At 38.6% G+C, this 18,286-nt stretch overlaps 1 protein-coding gene across 1 annotated transcript; it reads right to left on the bottom strand.

Annotated features, from left to right (window-relative positions):
• Positions 1-1,862: 1,862 nt before the first annotated feature.
• Positions 1,863-17,093, bottom strand: FAM237B (family with sequence similarity 237 member B). Its single transcript, XM_065883555.1, has 2 exons — positions 17,061-17,093; positions 1,863-2,279 (listed from the first exon to the last, which is right to left on the bottom strand). The coding sequence occupies exons 1-2, from the start codon at positions 17,091-17,093 to the stop codon at positions 1,863-1,865; spliced, it is 450 nt and encodes a 149-aa protein (XP_065739627.1).
• Between the last annotated feature and the right edge of the window lie 1,193 nt (positions 17,094-18,286).

The following is an 18,286-nucleotide window of genomic DNA, read 5'->3' as shown; positions in this document are numbered from 1 at the left end:
TGCTGTCTTTTTTCAGCTTTCAGTGCTCTGGAAAATAACTGATTATGAGTTAAGCTATATGAGTTTAGCATAAACCCAAAACTGAGAAACTGACTGAGTCTTTACCATAATAGCACTGCAAGAATTGGTGGGTTTTGGGGTTTTATTTTTTTTGGATGATCTGTCTGATCTAGTCTGATGATTTTGAATAGGGCAAAAGAGAAATACATATTGTTCCCCACTCAACACTATGTTGGCTACAATTCCTCTTTCTTGGAAAAAAACCCATATTTTGACATCATAAAAGTGCTTTTGAATTATATTATTTCCTGCTGCATCTTTGTCCCACAGCAATGACAACTCTGGGAGTCAAGGATTTTGTCTGGATTGCTCAGCAGTGTACCTCCAAGCTCAATGAATAAATGATGAAAAAAGAATAAAATTTTCTATATACAAATGACATGATTTGTGCCCAAAACTGGGGGAATTTAACAGAACATTATATCTAAGTACCATCAAAAAGGTTTAAGATGGAGACTTCCCTGGTGGTGCAGTGGTTAAGAATCCACCTGCCTATACAGGGGATGTGGGTTCGAGCCCGGTCTGCGAAGATCCCACATGCCACGGAGCAACTGAGCCCGTGCGCCCCAACTACTGAGCCTGCACTCTACAGCCCTTGTGCCACCACTACTGAAGCCCGCGCGCCTAGAGCCTGTGCTCCGCAACAAGAGAAGCCACCGCAATGAGAAGCCCTCGCACTGCAACGAAGAGTAGCCCCCGATTGCTGCAACTAGAGAAAGCACGCATGCGGCAACGAAGACCCAACACAGCCAAAAATAAATAAATAAATAAATTAACTGCCTTTCTGCTTATTATTCCTTTTTTTTTTAAATGAGGACTATAAAAATGAGAACATAAAACAAATTTTTAGGCCTTAATGCATAAAAAAATAATATATAGCTTGGTGATGAGATACATATATCAGAAGCCACACAGTACACTACATCAAGATTAAATATTACTTTTTAGGATAATACTGGCATTAGTTTTGGCACAGTTTTAAAGTCAAAATTATGTAGAAGATACCTGATAAAACTGGTTACAATTTTACTGCACTGATTGTAGTATTAAAAAATATGTTGTATTTGCATTTTAAGTGGTTTTTTCTTTAAAAAAAAAAAAGAGGCTTTACAAAGATGCCTTCTAAATAAAAAATTATTGACAAAATACCCCAAAATATGGAAATTATAATTCAATAGCCATAAAACAATTACATATCAACAAAAATACAATCTTCATCAATATTAAAGAATTAGAAATAATTTTGATAAATGCTACAGGAAATATTCGAGCTCATAAATACTGACACAGGGTTAAATTTTCAGGTTGGTGTCATCTTGCTTGAGGTATTTTCTGTGTGCTCTTAAATGTAAAACTCATGTTTTGTAAAATCCAGTCCTGTAAGATTAGAGAGGAAAAATTGTTAACATTTGTTCCAATATGAACTCTTAATATACCCTCCCTTTAAACAACCCTATTGAAAAAATTAATTTCAAAAGCCTAAATACATGTTGATGTTTTAAAATTTTTTCAAAAAATGTAATATGAATAATTACACGGCTAAATGGTTTTCTTATGAACTACTCATGGGGAAAAAAATAAGATGATAATTTAATGATCTACAAAAATATATCATTCCAAGATCATTTAGAATCTAGTATTTGCACATCAGAGCTCCTCTGGTTTCTAAATAATATAAAATCAGTAAAAATGAAAATCAAAGGTGATCATATTAGGAAAAAATACGGCAAATTTGCTAGCTTATTAGATAAACTTTAAAAATCAGAAAGATTAAATATTGAATTTTTAAGAAAACTAAACTGCTATTCTCTTAAGTACACATTTAAATTACCTCCTGTTATCTTCTGTGGAAAATTATACTTGGGAGGCATCACCTGTCTTCTGCCCATTCCATAGGATCTTGAAAGCAAGCAGTCTACATACATGTCCCAGAAATCCTGAGCTATGCTTAAGAAGACATTATAATGTCTAGGCTGCTGGGATTTTTGCAGGAACAACATGAAATTCCAGAAAGAATCCACAGTGTGCTCTATCTTGATTTCCTTGAGATCTATCAGTGTCAAAGAGCAAGCATTCCAGCACTGGAGATCAATGTCTTCCATGATCCCTGGGCTGGCAAGCACCCCCTTTTGAAATTCAAAATCCGCGTTAATCAGATTTATCAGCATCATGCAGCCCAGAGGCAGGTAGAACCATCTTCTTGTGGCAAAATTCACATTCTATACAGAAAAAAAAATGAAGATATATTTTTAACTTAAAATTATTCAATTACTTGATGATCTGTTTAAACCTAAAAAGTTATAACTACTTATGTATTTGGTTTTTATCAAACCTAAAAAATTATAAATACTTATGTATTTGGTTTTGATCAAGTCAAATTTGCCTACTATGTATTTATTGGTTTTCCTCTAAGTTGCTGACTCTCAGACTTTCCTTCGAAAGGATATAACAACAGCTTTACCAACATTCTGATAAACAGTCTTCAGGAGCCACTGAAATCCAACACGTGTTTATGAAGTTGTGATACATTCATTTCATCAAAGACCTTTGGAGCTGAAAGAAACTCTAAAAAGCATGTGTTCCAACCTTCTACTTTTACAGATTAGAAAAATTCTCAGTGATATGATTCAGCAAGTTCTCAGGTCTCCTGTCTCTCTATCCAAGACTCCTACCACAATACATTTCAACCAAGAAGATCAAAATGCAGCCCTTTCTACAGGTAACCATAAAAAATGGTGTGTGTGGTTTTCTTTAAATTGACGCTTTCCAATCTATCAAGTGTTGGATGCTCAAGCACCATTTTAGGTTTCAAAGTTACTGATGAAATTTATTCATTGAAAAAATATTTGTTATGCACTGATATCTGGTGGATCCCTGACTTTTCTCAGGTTGTTCAGGAGCTGGTTAGAGAAGATTAACATACATACACAAAGGAGCACGAAGACAATAAAAGTGATATAAGCCAATACGACATGGTGCAGCACCAATAACATTCAGCAAAATCTAGGTATTTTCTCACGATTCTTTGCACAAGTTTCCCTGAAAACTGATTGCTCAGTAAATCGGCCTGAAGCCTATAGGTGAAGTCAAGGTCTAAATTCGCTTTGAATGGCCCTACCATTCCAGGCTGGCATTGGAAATGTCCCTGACACAACCTTGACAGCCAGGTCGGAGGAGTGGAGCGGCGAGGACAGATCCGGAAGACAGTGCTCACCTTCTTCCCCGTAAACCGCCGTCCTCCACTCCCCCCTAACCACCACCCCACCCAAAAAAAAGAAGTTAGATTAAAGAGACAAACTCAACGAAACAAATTTAAACTTAGGTTAGTCGGGTCGTTTCACGTTGTGGAAAATTGTGCAGGTTTCCCAAACAGAGCTGACAGTGGCCAGTTTATAATACAAAGGACTGAGTGGGACCAGAGAATTTTATTCCTCAAGAATTTCAGGTTACCCTCCCGATCAGTGCTCTCCTGCTGGGTCGGGTCACCTGGACGCGGACAAGGAGCCCGCGGGGAATGGTACCTCTCTTAGGCGGCGGAGGCGAGCCTCCGGGTGCGATGTCGTGCGTGCGCTGCGCTCCCTCGAGGGATGAGGGCGGCTCTTGACTGGAAGGGACAAGAGGTCTCTGAGCGGACTCCCACCCCCTGCCCAGCCGAACCCACCCCTACAGGCTGGTGACAGGTGGAAGCGGTGCTCTGCGACCTGCCGCCAGCGCACCCCGGGCGCCCTGAACTCAACCTAGGGAACCGTCTCGGCCGCACCGCGCTCCGGAGCCAAGCGGCTCAGGCTCCCCGGGAGCGGCGCTGCGGAATCTGCTGCCGCCGCTGAGGAATCTGCTGCAGACGCTGGGGGCTCGAAGTCAGCCCTGCAGCCCGAACCACGCTCCCTTTCTAGAGACTGAGTGAGGGGGCAGAGTGTGTGGCCGCTCTCAAGGCCCCGCCCTCACCTTGCCCACCTCCCCAGTCCCGAGACCCAGGAACAAGGACAGTGTGAAAAAGAGTAAAGTCACAAGAGTATCTCACTAATGATGATAGATGAAAGATCCTAAACAAAATATTATCAAACCAAATTCAGCAGGATTTAGGAAAATACACATCAGTATCAAGCTGGGATTATTCCAGGGATGCAAAGATCAACATATGAAAATCAATTAGTGGATTCACCACAAAAACAAACTGAAGAGAGAAACCACTTGATTAAATGCAACACCCATTCAAGATAAAAAACAATAAGAAACCTCTTAGTAAACTAAGAATAGAAGTGAATTTCCTTAACCTCTCAAATGTTATCCACCAAAACCCTACAGCAAGCATCTTTCTATGGTAAATCATTAAAAGTATTCTCTTTTAGAGTCATGTACCAAAATGTTCGTTGCAGCTCTATTTAGAATAGCCAGGACATGGAAGCAACCTAAGTGTCCATCAACAGATGAATGGATAAAGAAGATGTGGCACATATATACAATGGAATATTACTCAGCCATAAAAAGAAACGAAACTGAGTTATTTGTAGTGAGGTGGATGGACCTAGAGTCTGTCATACAGAGTGAAGTAAGTCAGAAAGAGAAAAACAAATACCGTATGGTAACACATATGTATGGAATCTAAAAAAAAAAAAAGGTGCTGAAGAACCTAGGGGCAAGACGGGAATAAAGATACAGACCTAACAAAGAATGGACTTGAGGATATGGGGAGGGGGAAGGGTAAGCTGTGACAAAGTGAGAGAGTGGCATGGACATATATACATTACCAAACGTAAAACAGAGAGCTAGTGGGAAGCAGCCACATAGCACAGGGAGATCAGCTCGGTGCTTTGTGACCACCTAGAGGGGTGGGATAGGGAGGGTGGGAGGGAGGGAGACGCAAGAGGGAAGAGATATGGGGACATATGTATATGTATAACTGATTCACTTTGTTGTAAAGCAGAAACTTACACACCATTGTAAAAGCAATTATACTCCAATAAAGATGTTAAAAATAAATAAATAAATAAAAGTATTCTCTTTTAAATTAATAACAAGACAAGGATTATCTTTGTTAACATTCAAAACAATACCCTCAAAAAAAGGTTAAAAAGAAAAAAAAAGGAGGGAAGATAAGGATTAGAATGGAAGAAACAAAACTTTTCAGTCTAGTGGGGAGGCAGCAAAGCTATTGGTTTAGCATGGAGCTTAGAGATCAACTGCCTGGATTTAAATCCCACCTTCTAGGTTCAAATGAAAATTTGTGACTTTGGGCAGTTACTTAATCTCTTTGTGACTTAGTTTCCTTATCTGTAAAATGGGGATTAAAAAATAAACCTGGGGCTTCCCTCGTGGCACAGTGGTTGAGAGTCCGCCTGCTGATGCAGGGGACACGGGTTCGTGCCCTACTCTGGGAAGATCCCACATGCCGCGGAGCGGCTAGGTCCGTGAGCCATGGCCACTGAGCCTGCGCGTCCGGAGCCTGTGCTCCGCAATGGGAGAGGCCACAACAGTGAGAGGCCCGCGTACCGCAAAATAAATAAATAAATAATAAATAAACCTGTTTCATAGGGATGTTGAGATAATTAAATAAATATTTGTGAAGTGTTTGGAATAGTGCCTACACATAGTAAGAATGCTATGTATGTGTTTGGTTTTTTAAATAATAAATTATATCCACAAACTATTTTACAAGAGTTTTGTAAGGTTTTGTAAGGTGTCTGAATATAAGCTCAATCTAAAATATCCACTGCATCTCTATACCTGAGAAACAAACAATATAAATTAGAAAAGAGATGTTATTTATAATAAGAAAAAAATATATCTAGAAGTAAATGCAATGAGGACATTAAATCCTTATGGAGAATTTTTTTCTTGAAAGGCATTAAAAAATTTCAACAAAAAGAATGTTAATATGTGGTCTAAAGATATCTATCTTCCCAAAATAATACACAAATTTTCAACCAAAATCATACCAGGGTTAATGAAAAGTTATTCTAAAAGGTATATGGTAGAGAAAAGATCCAAAATAGCTAAGCTTTTCCTAAAGAACAACAATAAGGAAAGGGGACTCACTGGTGATTAAACAGGATGTCATTGGCTCAGGAAAAGAGAAATTAACCAACTGAGTAGATTAGAGAGCCTAAAAACAGACGTATACATTTATAGACTTATATGTGACAGAACCAGCATTGCAGATCTGTAAGGCAACAGTGTCTTTTTCACTAATTGAGGCTAAGACGATTGGTTATCCATACAGAGAAAAAAAAAAAAAAGTGCATTCCTGGGACTCCTCTGGAGGTCCAGTGGTTAGGACTCTGCTTTCACTGCCAAGGGCTCAGATTCGATCACTGGTTGGGGAACGATGATCCTGCAAGTCCTGCGATGTGGTCAAAAAAAAGTAGATTCCTACCTCATACAATCACAAAAATCAATCCCAAGTAGATTAAGAATTTCAATGTGAAAAGCAAAGCATTACAACTTTAAGAAGAAATTCAGAATATCTTTCTGATCTTGAGGTTGGCAAGCATTACACAAAATACAAGTAGTGCTAAGCATAAAAGAAAAATTAATACATTTGACTACATTAAAATTAAATCTGTTAATCACAAGACACTATAAATAAAGATAAAAGATAAGTATAATCTGGGAGAAGACATTTACGCCACATATAACCACAAATGGATTAGAATTAGGATCCAAGATATAAGAATCTTCCAAGGAATCAACAAGAAAAAGACAAATACCACAACAGAAAACTAGGCAAAATGCTTAGAGGGCCATTTCATAGATAAGGAAACATAAATAATGAATGATTGAATAAGTATATTCATAACCTCATTGCAAGCAAGGAAGTTCAAATAGTGAAAGACCATAATAAGATATGAACCCACACCCATCAGGTCGTCAAAAATTAAGAAGTCTAGCAAAATCAAGTGTTGGTGAGCATATGAAGGGTATTAGTCAGGGTTATCTAGAGAAACATGGGCTAAATAAACAGAGAGATGACAGAGAGAGAGAGAGAGAGAGAGAGACTGATTTAGTATAAGGAATTAGCTCACATGATTATGGAGGCTGGGAAGTCCCATGATCAGCTGTTTGCAAGCTCGTGACCCAGGAAATCTGGTGGTGTAGTTCCAGTCTAAGTCCCAAGGCCTGAGAACCAGGAGAGCCAATGATGTAAATCATAGTCCAAGTTAAAGAGAAGACCACCGTCCCAGATCAACAGTCAGGCAGAGAGAGCAAGGGAGGGCCATCTTCGTTCAGTCTGCTAATTCAAATGCTAATCTCATCCAAAAGTACCATCACAAACATACCCAGAAATACTATTTAACCAAATATCTGGGCACTCCATGGCCCAGTCAAGGTGACATATATACTTAACCATCACATGAAACAACAGGGACTCTTCTTACACAGTGCTAGGAGGAGTGTAAATTAGTTCAATTAGTCTAGAGCACAAATTGGCACTATCTTGTGAGTCTGAACAAGCACACAATCTGCAATAAATCTTTTTACTCCCAGGAAAGATCTTGAAGAAACTCTTGTACATGGGCACCAAGAGACATACACTATAATGGAATGTTCATAGTAGCACTCTTCATAAAAGCCAGGAACATGGAAACAATCATAATGACCTAATGGTTAACAGGAGAATAGATAAATTAACCATGGTACATTCACAAAATGGGATGTAATTCGGCAGTGAAAATGAATAGACTGCAGCTATATGCATTATAGATGAAAAAAGCAAATTGCAGAAGATACCATTTTTATAAATTTCAAAGACAAGCAAAATGAAACCACATGTTCTCTATAAATACATATATATGATAATGTAATTTTAATGGTAAGGAAGTGGTTAACACAAAATTCAGGAGAGTGGTTACGTTTGAGGGAATGAGATGTAGAAGAACGCACAGAGAGCTTCTATGGATGGTAAATTTACTAGTCTTTATGATTACAGTTGCCAACAAATAGCTATATTCTTTTCTACTGTCAAATAATGCATGTCAAAACTTCTAGGATAGTGACAAGACATATTTCAAATACATAAAGACAAAGCTTGGTGACTGGTCATATTGATATGAGATGGAAAGAAAAGAGAACTAACATTTTTGGCATGCATCGTTATGGGGGTGACAGTGATAATATGAAAAATGGAAAGGAAGATTAGTGGGGAGGATACATTTGATTCAGGATGTGTTGCATTAGATTTGATTCTGGATCTTCTGAAGTATCTAAAATTTAGCTAGAAATTTAAGTTGAAAGGTCTCTGTTTTAATAGAAAATTACTTTTGCTATGAGAGTATACATTGATAAAAGAAAGTTGAGATGAAGATGGAAGACTATGTCCAAATTTAGGGGTCCATGAACTGCAGATAGAATCAGTGAAGGAAGAAGAGATAGAACAATCAGCCTATACAAGCTCCAGGGTAGTATGATGTCACAGAACTAAAGGGAGGATGCTATGGTCTGAATGTTTGTGTCCTCCAAAAAATTTATATGTTGAAATTCTAATCCCCAAAGGTGATGGTATTGGGAGGTAGAGCCTGTGGGAAGTGTTTAAGTCATGCAGGTGGAACCCTCCTGAATGCGATCAGTGCTTTATAAAAGAGGTTCCAGAGGGATCCCCAGCCTCTTTTACCAGGTGAGGACACAGCAATAAGTAGGTAGTCTGCAATCCAGAAAAGGGCCTTCACTAAAACCCAGCCATGCAGGCACCCTGATCTTGGACTTCTAGACTTTAGAACAGTGAAAAATAAATTTCTCTTGTTTATAAGCTACCAAGTCTCTGGTATTTTGTTATGTTATCCTGAATAGACTAAGACAGAAGATACAGCTGAAGAATCAGAAGACTGCTATAGGTCAAACACCTGAAGAATTGGTCTTGAAATAATATTTTTCATTTGGCAAAAAGAAGGTGTAGTGCTGAAACTCAAAAGTACATAGTACCTTTAAAAATAGCCATGATAAATTCATGTGGAAGCTTAGATTTAACAGGTGGTTAAGGTCAAGTTAACTAATCCATCTAATTATCATTATATCTAAAACAATCCCTAAGTAATAAGCAACTATGTTTTCCACGCTATGTACCATTTTTATTAAAATCATCTTCGAAAATGGTGGAGTAAAAGGACATGCTCTTACTCCCTCTTGTGAGAACACCAGAATCACAACTAACTGTTGAACAATCATTGACAGGAAGACACTGGAATTCACCAGAAAAGACACCCCATATCCAAAGACAAAGGAGAGGCCACAATGAGACAGTACGAGGGGTGCAATCACAATAAAATCAAATCCCATAACTGCTGTGTGGGTGACTCACAAACTGGAGAACACTTATACCACAGAAATCCACCCACTGGAGTGAAGGTTCTGAGCCCCACGTCAAGTTTTGAAACCTGGGGGTCCGGAAACGGGAGGAGGAATTCCGAGAGAAACAGACTTTGAAGGTTACTGGGATTTGATTGCAGGACTTCAACAGGACTGGGGGAAACAGAGACTCTACTCTTTGGAGGGCACACACAAAGTAGTGTGTGCATCGGGACCCAGGGGAAGGAGCAGTGACCCCACAGAGACTGAACCAGACTGACCTGCTAGTGTTGGAGGGTCTCCTACAAAGGTGGGGGGTGGCTCTGTCTCACTGTGAGGACAAGGACACTGGCAGCAGAAGTTCTGGGAAGTACTCCTTGGCGTGACCTCTCCCAGAGTCTGCCATTAGTCCCACAAAGAGCCTGCGCAGACTCCAGTGTTGGGTCGCCTTAGGACAAACAACCAACAGGGAGGGAACCCAGCCCACCCACCAGCAGTCAAGCAGATTAAAGTTTTACTGAGCTCTGCCCACCAGAGCAACAATCAGCTCTACCCACCACAGGTCCCTTCCATCAGGAAACTTGCACAAGCCTCTTAGATAGACTCATCCACCAGAGGGCAGACAGCAGAAGCAAGAACTACAATCCTGCAGCCTGTGGAACAAAAACCACATTCACAGATAGATAGACAAGATGAAAAGGCAGAGGGCTATGTACCAGATGAAGGTACAAGATAAAACCCCAGAAAAACAACTAAATGAAGTGGAGATAGGCAACCATCAGAAAAAGAATTCAGAATAATGATAGTGAAGATGATCCAGGACCTTGGGAAAAGAATGCAGACAAAGATCGAAAAGATGCAAGAAATGTTTAACAAAGACCTAGAAGAATTAAAGAACAAACAAACAGAGATGAACAATACAATAACTGAAATGAAAACTATACTAGAAGGAATCAATAGCAAAATAACTGAGGTAGAAGAACAGATAAATGACCTGGAAGACAGAATGGTGGAATTCACTGCTGCGGAACAGAATAAAGAAAAAAGAATGAAAAGAAATGAAGACAGCCTAAGAGACCTCTGGGACAACATTAAACACAACAACATTCGCATTATAGGGGTCCTAGAAGGAGAAGAGAGAGAGAAAGGACCTGAGAAAATATTTGAAGAGGTTATAATCAGAAACTTCCCTAACATGGGAAAGGAAACAGACACCCAAGTCCAGGGAGTACAGACAGTCCCATACAGGATAAACCAAAGGAGAAACACATGGAGACACATAGTAATCAAATTGGCAAAAATTAAAGACGCAGAAAAATTATTGAAAGCAACAAGGGAAAAACAACAAATAACATACAAGGAAACTCCCATAAGGTTAACAGCTGATTTCTCAGCAGAAACTGTACAAGCCACAAGGGAGTGGCAATGATATACTTAAAGTGATGAAAGGAAAGAACCTACAATCAAGATTACTCTATGGAGCAAGGATCTCATTCAGATTCGATGGAGAAGTCAAAAGCCTTACAGACAAGCAAAAGATAAGAGAATTCAGCACCACCAAACCAGCTCTACAACAAATGCTAAAGGAACTTTTCTAAGTGGGAAACACAAGAGAAGAAAAGGATCTACAAAAACAAACCCAAAACAATTAAGAAAATGGTAATAGGAACATACATCTCGATAGTTACCTAAAACGTGAATGGATTAAATGTTTCAACCAAAATGGAAAGGCTTGCTGAATGGATACAGAAACAAGACCCATATATATGCTGTCTACAAGAGACCCACTTCAGACCTAGGGACACATACAGACTGAAAGTGAGAGGATGGAAAAAGATATTCCATGTAAATGGAAATCAAAAGAAAGCTGGAGTAGCGATACTCATATAAGATAAAATACACTTTAAAATAAAGAATGTTACAAGACACAAGGAAGAATACTACATAATGATCAAGGGATCAATCCAAGAAGAAGATAAAACAATTATAAATATATATTCACCTAATATAGGAGCACCTCAATACATAAGGCAACTGCTAACAGCTATAAAAGGGGAAATCGACAGTAACACAATAATAGTAGGGGACATTAACACCTAACATACACCAATGGACAGATCATCCACACAGAAAATTCATAAGGAAACAGAAGCTTTAAATGACACAATAGACCCGATAGATTTAATTGATATTTATAGGACATCCCGTCCTAAAATAGCAGATTACACTTTCTTCTCAAGTGTGCATGGAACATTCTAGAGGATAAACCACATCTTGGGTCACCAATCAAGCCTAAGTAAATTTAAGAAAATTGAAATCATATCAAGCATCTTTTCTGACCACAATGCTATGAGATTAGAAATCCAGGATTAAATTAGAAGTCCAGGACCAGATGGCTTCACACGTGAAGTCTATTAAACATTTAGAGAATAGCTAACACCCATCCTTCTCAAACTCTTACAAAAAATTGCAGAGGAAGGAACACTCCCAAACTCATTCTATGAGGCCACCATCACCCTGATACCAAAACCAAAGATACTACAAAAAAAGAAAATTACAGACCAATATCACTGATGAATATAGATGCAAAACTCCTCAACAAAATACTAGCAAACAGAATCGAACAAAGCATTAAAAGGATCATACACCATGATCAAGTGGGATTTATCCCAGGGATGCAAGGATTCTTCAATATACGCAAATCAATCAATGTGATACACCATATTAACAAATTGAAGAATAGAAACCATATGATCATCTCAATAGATGCAGAAAAAGCTTTTGACAATATTCAACACCAATTTATGATAAAAACTCTCCAGAAAGGGGGCATAGAGGGAAACTACCTCAACACAAAAAAGGCCATATATGACAAACCCATAGCAAACATCATTCTCAGTGGTGAAAAACTGAAAGCTTTTCCTCTAAGATCAGGAGCAAGACAAGGATGTCTACTCTCACCACTATTATTCAACATAGTTTTGGAAGTCCTAGCTATGGCAATCAGAGAAGAAAAAGAAAGAAAAGGAATCCAAATTGGAAAAGAACAAGTAAAACTGTCACTGTTTGCAGATGACATGATACTATACATAGAGAATACTAAAGATGCCACCAGAAAACTACTAGAGCTAATCAATGTATTTGGTAAAGTTGCAGGATACAAAATTAATTCACAGAAATCTCTTGCATTCCTATATACTAATGATGAAAAATCTGAAAGAGAAATTAAGGAAACACTCCCATTTACCATTGCAACAAAAAGAATAAAATACCTAGAAATAAACCTACCTAGGGAGACAAAAGACCTGTATACAGAAAACTATAAGACACTGATGAAAGAAATTAAAGAGGATACAAACAGATGGAGAGGTATACCATGTTCTTGGATTGGAAGAATCAATATTGTGAAAATGACTACACTCCCCAAAGCAATCTACAGATTCAATGCAATCCCTATCAAATTACCAATGGCATTTTTTACAGAACTAGAACAAAAACTCTTAAATTTTATATGGAGACACAAAAGACCCCGAATAGCCAAAGCAGTCTTGAGGGAAAACAACGGAGCTGGAGGAATCAGAGTCCCTGACTTCAGACTGTACTACAAAGCTACATTAATCAAGACAATATGGTACTGGCACAAAAACAGATACATAGATCAATGGAAAAAGATAGAAAGCTCAGAGATAAACCCACGCACCTATGGTCAACTAATCTATGACAAAGGAGGCAAGGATATAAAATGCAGAAAAGACAGTCTCTTCAATAAGTAGTGCTGGGAAAACTGGACAGCTACATGTAAAAGAATGAAATTAGAACACTCCCTAACACCATACACAAAAATAAACTCAAAATGGATTCGAGACCTAAATGTAAGACCGGACACTATAAAACCCTTAGGGGAAAACATAGGAAGAACACTCTTTGACATAAATCACAGCAAGATATTTTTTGATCCACCTCCTAGAATAATGGAAATAAAAACAAAAATAAACAAATGTGACCTAATGAAACTTCAAAGCTCTTGCACAGCAAAGGAAACCATAAACAAGACAAAAAGAGACTTCTCAGAATGGGAGAAAATATTTGTAAATGAATCAATGAAGAAAGGATTAATCTCCAAAATATATAAACAGCTCATGCAGCTCAATATTAAAAAAAAAAACCTAATTCAAAAATGGGCAGAAAACCTAAATGGACATTTCTCCAAAGAAGACATACAGATGACCCAGAGGCACATGAAAAGCTGCTCAACATCACTAATTTTTAGAGAAATGCAAATCAAAACTACAATGAGGTATCACCTCACACCAGTTAGAATGGGCATCATCAGAAAATCTATAAACAACAAATGCTGGAGAGGGTGTGGTGAAAAGGTAACCCCCCTGCACTGTTGGTGGGAATGTAAATTGATACAGCCACTATGGAGAACCGTATGGAGGTTCCTTAAAAAACTACAAATAGAACTACCATATGACCCAACAATCCCACTACTAGGCACATACCCAGAGAAAATCATTATTCAAAAAGACACATGCACCCTAATGTTCATTGCAGCATTATTTCCAATAGTCAGGTTATGGAAGCAACATAAGTGCCCATCAACAGACGAATGGATAAAGAAATGTGGTACATATAGACAATGGAATATTACGCAGCCATAAAAAGGAACAAAATTGGGTCATTTGTAGAGATGTGGATGGATCTAGAGACTGTCATAGTGAAGTAAGTCAGAAAGAGAAAAACAAGTATCATATCTTAATGTATATATGTGGAACCTAGAAAAATGGTACAGATGAACCAGTTTGCAGGGCAGAAATTGAGACACAGATGTAGAGAACAAACGTCTGGACACCAAGGGGGCAAGTGGCGGGGCTGTGGGTGGTGGTGTGATGATTTGGGAGATTGGGATTGACATGTATACACTGATGTGTATAAAATGGATGACAAATAAGTATTTTTAAAAATAAATAAATAAAATCATCTTCACCAGCAGCAACATATTCATCACCGCCCTATCATCATCCTTCTGTTCCCAGCATATTCCCATTGTCCCCAGATTTCATCTCTGAGTTATATCATATGTCTCCTTTTCTCTCTGTCAATTTAGGCACTGATCCCACTTCTAAGTCCCTTCCATTTAATTCAGCCTTTCCTCTGCAATTAGGTATTTGTTTTCACTACAATATTTGGCATCTATTACTACATTGGTTGTCTTTTTTTTTCTTTCTATGAGAACATGTAATCTTCCCTACTAGTTTATAATAATACTATCTTTACTTCCTATTCTTCTAGTGACTGGCATATGACACAATCGACACTCAATAAATATCTTTAGCTGATTTCTACTTCATATCCATGATATTCCCTCCACTTAGGGAGTTTTGTCAGCTTTACACAAGGCAAACCCAAGTCTTTCAGAACTCTAGTGCTCCCTGTGAAGACTTCCTGGGTTAGTCAGGCCAGTGGCCTATTCATTTGCCCCCATTCTTCCTACCTTCCAATCACTTAGCTGAAGTTCTGTCACACTTTTGTTTATCCCATTTCTTTTCTTTTTTTTTCTTTTTTAACACCTTTATTGGAGTATAATTGCTTTACAATGGTGTGTTAGTTTCTGCTGTATAACAAAGTGAATCAGCTATATGTATACATATATCCCCTTATCTCCTCCCTCTTGCATCTCCCTCCCACCCTCCCTGACCCACCCCTCTAGGTGGTCACAAAGCACAGAGCTGATTTCCCTGTGCTATGTGGCTGCTTCCCACTAGCTATCTATTTATCCCATTTCTTCTTTATACAGCTTGTTTCTCCAGGAAATACTGCCATAATCACACCCCCAGAGAATTCAGAAGAGCACTCCACAGACAGCAAGGACATGTTGGCTAATGCTGAATACCCACAAAAAGAATAATTTTTCAATTCACTGACTTTCTGACTCATTATAATGAAAGACATTAATTTTAAAAATCTATGATTGCAATTGCCTCTAGTAATCCTTAATAACAATGTATTTATCAAAGTGTGATTCAATGACCTTGGGGAGAAAGAGGGCAGGAAATGAAGTTGAAACAAATAAGTACCCTGCAGAGAAAACAAGCACTAGTTGACTGCTGAGTAATTGAAGGGAAAGTAGACATATTTTTCAGGAACACAGGAGACAAAGAAGAACAAAATACTGACTCTGATACAGGAGAAAAAGTGTTCAAGAGAGAAGTCAAAAAAATATCATATAATCCTTACCCCTGACAAAAAAGACCATTAATAGAAATAGTTTGTTGTCATCATTTAAGAAGAACAAGAAATAAAAAGTTTAGCTTAGGTTTGTTTACCTTTAGTTTAGCTGAAACATAGCATATGTATAAACATTATGTATTCCAGGATCCTTACTTTACCTCTTTGCATTATTTTTTAGTGGTTGCTTTAAGGATCACAATACATATACTTTTAACAGCCTACTTAGGGTTAATATTGAATCAATTCATGTCAAATACAGAAATCTTGCAAGGTAGGAGTTCACTTACTCACACTTGCCTGTTTTTGCTAAAGTTGTCAAATGTATAACATCTACATACATTAAAACTCTATGATACAATGTTATAATTTCCAGTGCTCTCATCCCCCCCAACAGTCAAGATATGAATTTTCATCTGTTTTTATTTCTCTTTAGTGTGTAGAACTTCCTTAGTGTTTTTTTTTGTTTTGTTTTGTTTTTTGCAGTATGCAGGCCTCTCACTGTTGTGGCCTCTCCCATTGAGGAGCACAGGCTCTGGATGCGCAGGCTCAGTGGCCATGGCTCACGGGCCCAGCTGCTCCGCGGCATGTGGGATCTTCCCGGACTGGGGCACGAACCCATGTTCCCTGCATCAGCAGGCGGACTCTCAACCACTGCGCCACCAGGGAAGCCCCTTAGTATTTCTTATAGTACATGCCCACTGTCAATATCTCCTTTTAGCTTTCTTTTTCTGAAAATGCATTTCATTCTTGGAAGATCATTTTCACTGGATGTAGAATTCTGATTTGATGTGGGCTTGTTCTCCCTTCCCCTCCAGCACTTTAAAGATGTTGTTCCACTGTGTTCTGGTCATCAATAATTCAAATCATGGTTCCCTTGTATGCAATGTGTCATTTTTCTCTGACAGCTTTCAAAACACCTTTAGTTTTCTCAAATTTGATGATTATGTGCCTAGGTGTGTGCAATGCAATTCTGATGTTAACCAGCTAGAATTAGGTCAAATTTCAGAAGTTAGGAGCATAATTCTACCCTCACTTCAGAAGCCAGATGTAAATCCCAGAGTTCTCAGGTCACCATTCTTCTGATCAACTGGCTACAAATTCAGGGGTTCCAAGTACTCCCTGAAGTATTATAATTCACTAGCATGACTCACAGAACTCAGGAAAGTATTACATTTATAATTATAGTTTTATTATAAAGAATGTAAATCAGGAGCAGCCAAGTGAAAAGACCCATAGAGTTAGGTCTGGGGGTCCCACACACAAAGCTTTTGTGTCCTCAGAATGCCTCAACTTCCAGGCACATTAAGGTATAAATACCAATCAGGCTCTCTCACCTCAGTGCCCAGAGTTTTTACTGGAGTTTCATTACATAGACTTTGTTGATTGAATCATTGGCCATGTGCTTGAACTCAATCTCCAGCCAATTCTGCCCTCTTCAGAGGCTGGGCTCATATCACATGACTAAAAAGCCCCAACCCTGTAATTACCTGGTTGGTCTTTCTGGCGTGGCTAGCCCCCATTTTGAGTCATCTCATCAGCATAAACTCAGGTGTGGGTCTAGAGGCTCACCATGAGTAACAAAGACATTTCTATCACTCCAAGAAATTCCAGAGATTTAGAGGTTATTTCCCAGGAACTAGGGACAAAGACGAGCCAAATTCTTTATTATACAACAGTGTGGTTTTCTTTGTTTTTATCTCATTTCAGGTTTGTTAAGCTTCTTGAAAATGTACAGTTACATCTTTCACCAAATTTGGAAAATATTCAGCCATGTTTTCCTTAGATATTATTTCTGCCCATTATTCCTTTTTCTCATCTCCTTCTGGGACTCTAATTACACATTCTTAGAGCTTTCAATATGGTCCCTGAGGCTTGTTCATTTTTACTTCAATATTTTTTCTCTGTGTTCCTCAGGTTAGATAATTTCTATTAATTAATTAATTTTTTCTTTTTTTGGCCTCACCATGCAGCATACGGGATCTTAGTTCCCTGACCAGGGATTGAACTCTTGCCCCCTGCAGTGGAAGCGTGGAGTCCTAACCACTGGACTGCCAGGGAAGTCCCAATAATTTCTATTAATATATCTTCAGCTTTGCTGACTCTTTCTTTGTTTGCATTCTGCTGTTAAATACATCTGGTAAGTTTTTATTTTAGATAGTACATTTTTTAGTTCTGGAATTTCCATTTGTTTCTTTTTTATAGTTTCTCTTTCTCTGTTAAATATTCTATATTTCATTCATAATGCACATATTTTCTTTTACATCTTTGAATATGTTTTATAGCAGGGGTCCACAACCCCCGGGCCATAGACCGCTACTGGTCCATGGCCTGTTAGGAACCGGGTTGCACAACAGGAGGTGAGTGGTGGGTGAGTGAACGAAGCTTCATCTGTATTTATAGCCGCTCCCCATCACTCGCATTACCACTTGAGCTCCACCTCCTGTCAGATCAGCAGCTGCATTAGATTCTCATAGGAGTGCGATCCTACTGTGAACTGTGCATGTGAGAGATCTAGGTTGCGCAATCCTTATGAGAATCTAATGCCTGATGATCTGAGGTGGAACTGAGGTGGTGAGGCTAGCTAGTGCTGGGGAGCGGCTGCAAATACACATTATCATTAGCAGAGAGGTTTGACTGCAGGGAGACCATAATAAATCAATTGCTTGCAGACTCATATCAAAACCCTATCAGTGGGCTTCCCTGGTGGCACAGT

This window comes from Phocoena phocoena, chromosome 9 (assembly GCF_963924675.1).
Source record: "Phocoena phocoena chromosome 9, mPhoPho1.1, whole genome shotgun sequence".
NCBI classification, from domain to species: Eukaryota; Metazoa; Chordata; class Mammalia; order Artiodactyla; family Phocoenidae; genus Phocoena; species Phocoena phocoena.
This window is presented reverse-complemented; position numbering and strand designations above follow the sequence as displayed.